The sequence below is a fragment of the Arachis ipaensis genome, chromosome B6 (genome assembly GCF_059453495.1).
Source record: "Arachis ipaensis isolate K30076 ecotype BB chromosome B6, ASM5945349v1, whole genome shotgun sequence".
Taxonomy (NCBI): Eukaryota; Viridiplantae; Streptophyta; class Magnoliopsida; order Fabales; family Fabaceae; genus Arachis; species Arachis ipaensis.
In genome coordinates this window covers 145373995-145377812 of record NC_142441.1, presented here as the reverse complement: position 1 = coordinate 145377812, position 3818 = coordinate 145373995, and the positions used below count along the sequence as shown (strand labels likewise).

At 32.1% G+C, this 3818-nt stretch overlaps 1 protein-coding gene across 1 annotated transcript; it reads left to right on the top strand.

Annotated features, from left to right (window-relative positions):
- Window positions 1-277: 277 nt before the first annotated feature.
- Window positions 278-694, top strand: LOC148563046 (uncharacterized). The gene has a single exon (XM_088491135.1). It carries the CDS (start codon window positions 278-280, stop codon window positions 692-694), a length of 417 nt encoding a protein of 138 aa, XP_088347261.1.
- Window positions 695-3818: the final 3124 nt, after the last annotated feature.

Sequence of the window (3818 nt, the reverse complement as noted above, 5' to 3'; positions counted from 1 at the left end):
CCTTGGGTCGGAGCTTCATTTTTCAACAAGCTTCCATCCTCAAACTGATGGGCAGACTGAGAGAGTGAATGCCTTACTCGAGTGTTACTTGAGGCATTTTGTAAGCGCTAATCAGAAGGACCGGATAAAACTCCTCGACATTGCTCAGTTCTCATACAATTTGCAAAGGAGCGAGTCCACAGGGAAGAGTCTATTCGAGATTGTGATTGGACAACAGCCACTTACACCTCACTCTCTTTCTTCCTCTTACTAAGGGAAGAGCACTGGAGCTTATCATATGATTAAGTCATGGGAAGAACAAGTAGATGTCACTCGTTCTTACCTCGACAAAACTGCCAAGAGGATGAAGAAATGGGCAGATAAGAAGATGAGGCATGCAAACTATCAAGTGGGAGACAAGGTAATGATCAAACTTCTTTTACAACAATTCAAAGCCTTTCGAAATGTTCATAAGGGTTTAATCCGCAAATACGAAGGGCCATTTGAGATCATTGGATGTGTTGGGGAGGTTGCTTACAAAGTACAACTCCCTCCCTCTATGAAGATCCACCCGGTCTTCCATGTGAATATGCTTAAACCATATCATGGAGACCAAGACGAACCGAGTAGAGGTGACTCGAGTCGTGCTCCGCCCGTGGTGATTAGATCCTTTGATAAAAAAATCGAAGAGATCTTAGCTAATCGCATCATGTGACGAAGAGGAGTACCACCAAGCATCCAATATTTGATCAAGTGGAAAGGGCTCCCGATAACTGAAGCTAGTTGGGAAGCTCGTGAAGATCTGTGGCAATTCCAAGAACACCTAGAGCGCTATCATGAACAGAACGTAACGAGGACGTTTGTGCACTAGGTGGGGGAGAATGTCACGGTAAATTTTAGAAGGTTAGATTTAACAGTGTTTGTATAATTTTCTGGAGTGTTTGAGAATGTTCTAGATGGTTCCGGAACGTTCTAGAATGTCCTAAAAGGTCCCGGAATACTCTAGAAGGTTTTAGAAGACTCTGGAAGGTCATAGAGTATTCTAGAAGAGTGTTGATGTATATAGAAGTATGAAGAGTAGTATGGAAGAATCTATAAGTATTTAGAAAGTTATAGTAGGATAGATATTTGTAATGAATGTTCTAAATAATTAATCTGGACTGTTGATTAGATTTAATCTTAACCATCCATAAAGGAGGTGGATGGCTATAAATAGGAGGTGAGAGTTAGTGTGAGTCATGTGTGAATCATTTGTAACCAACACTTGAGTAATAAACTGTTCTTTCCACCAAAGCTTCCTTTCTTTTGTGTTCTCTTGTATTCTTAGCTTTCTTGTTAAATATTGAGGATTAGACTGACTTGGGCTTAACTCAAGAGATTAAGTAAGTTTGAATGTCGACACAGTAGCGTTGGAGTGTGTCTAAAGTTGTGACACTAAACTATACGAGTAAATACATTTATCATTGATCATTGCTCAATTTCTAAAGATTATATAGACACTTGGGTTACAATGCTAAAGGCACAAGTACTGTAACCTGAGAAATATGGGCCTTCTTTCGATTTTGTGAGAACATGTAGGCCTTACAACATAAAATAAGTGGGTCTTCTTTCACTCTTATCCTCATGGTTCCACCACTTGAGGCCCTGCCCTTATTACAATCATTCTACTACCTTCCTTAGTTCCTTTACCGCCCTTCTTATATTTTTATATTAGTTTATTTCTATTATTTATAAAATTTAATTTTAATGTTTATAATATAAAATATTTTATATAATTATATAATTATATTTACTATTTTAAATAATTATTTATGTAATTAATATAAAAAATAATTATTTTTATTAATATAATATTACATAATTAAATATACGTATAAAATTATTTTATATTAATAATATTTTAAAATTAAATTTTTATTGATAAGCTGATGATTAAAATGAAAAAAAAAATCACAAAATATCTCAATGTATAGAAGATGAGAGAGGAGAGGGGAAAAGACAAAATACTGGGCCTGCTAAACTTGAATTTATATATTCAATAATATGAACGAAGATAGAATTTAGTTAAAAATATAATCATAAATAATATGCATAGTAAACTACGACCGACACTTCAATAATGCGAAATAATTTTTAAGTTATTTGGTTTGCATGTTCAGAATCAAGTAGTCTTATAGCGGCTTTGGTTTCACGAGTTCAATCTCAGTTGGATTTTTTGAAATTTACGTGTTTAATTATTTTCTTATTAATAAGAGAAATAGAAAATGTTATTTGTACATTAAAATCAGTCACCAAAATCAACCACCAATATATATTTATATTTCAATATATATTTTATATTAGTGGCGAGATATACATTTCTATTGTTGTTGATGACTATGCCAGAGATAACATGCGAAATTATTTTCTTTAAATTATGATATCTTTTGGAATTACCTGCTTATTTATGTTGTCTATTGCTATTTGTTCCATATTAGTGTGTTGAGCTCTTTTATTTTTTAAAAAAAAATTATATTAATAACTGATTTTAATGTACATCTAACATAACCCATAAAAAATTTAACATTGATCACTATATTGAAATAGATTTATTAATATTAAGTTTGTCATTATTATTCTCAAGTATATACTCTTTGTTTAACTAAAATATAACTAAGGTGAAACTTTTATAACTCACTGCATTATTTCAAATCCGGACAATTTTTATTATCATCAAAATTAGTTTTATTACAATCCTATGTTGAGTATGAGGAAATTTCATAAGGTTTTTAACGTTGAAATAATATTGAGACCACCCGGCACCCGCTAACCTACCTTAAACACTAGTCAACATACCCGATTAAAAATTTATATTTGACTCACAATTTTATAAAAAAAAAAATGAAAAGATACTCCTATTTCTAATCCGAATAACGTTATATGGCCCACTCATGGAATTAGGAGAAACTCATCTCTCCTAATTGAGGGTGTTATTTAATTAAATAACGTAAGACTGAGGTGTTTTAGGTTTAGATATAAATTCTTTTCCACTACAAAAAAAATGGTAAATTGCAGCAGAAAATTGTTGACGTTTTTCGAATCACCACAAACTGATTGAGTAATAAATGTTTTTGTTTATTTATTTATGTGTATAGAAAGAATTGCAGAAATTAAGCAATATGATAAATTATCTAAATTGTTGTCTCAAAATGATTCGTTTGTTCAAACTAACTTTTGGAAAATAGCACTCGTATAGAGTGCGTGACATGGATATCAGATTGACTTCTAATCAAGTTTTCAGTACAAATTTTCATCAGTCGAGCAATGATGTTCAAAGAGAGGAGACCCAAAAGGTGCTACTTGAACTAGAAGTAGAGCTGGCGACCGAGAAATTAAAAAGGAAGTCAATGGAAGATAAGTTGAAGTAGCAGCCGAGAAGACAAAAAGACAGGTAGTGGAGGACGAGGTAGCAGCCGAGAAAATAAAAAGACAGACAATAAAGAGTGCTCTGAGATATCTGATTCAAGGGCAAGGTGAGAAGTTGCAACAAAACGTGGCTGCATGGATGAATTCATTGGAGGGACAGAGTAGAAAGTAGATATTAGGATTGAAAATTAATTTTTTTTTTGTTAAATTTACACTTTTATTGTTGACTATGCAACTCTTAGTAAGAAATATACTTTATTGATATTTGGATAAATATATGAATTTGATTTATAGTTTTGCTAATGTCGTTTATCCATTTAATTTTTTCAGATACAAAATAATTAGGATTTATAACATTAATAAAAATTCTAAAAATAACAAAAAAAACCAGTACATTTAAATTAAAGAAAGCGTTGATTGCTGGTGCAAAATAC

Excerpts from the sequence above, each read along its gene's own strand:
- LOC148563046 (XM_088491135.1), top strand. The coding sequence starts at position 278 with ATGATTAAGTCATGGGAAGAACAAGTAGATGTCACTCGTTCTTACCTC.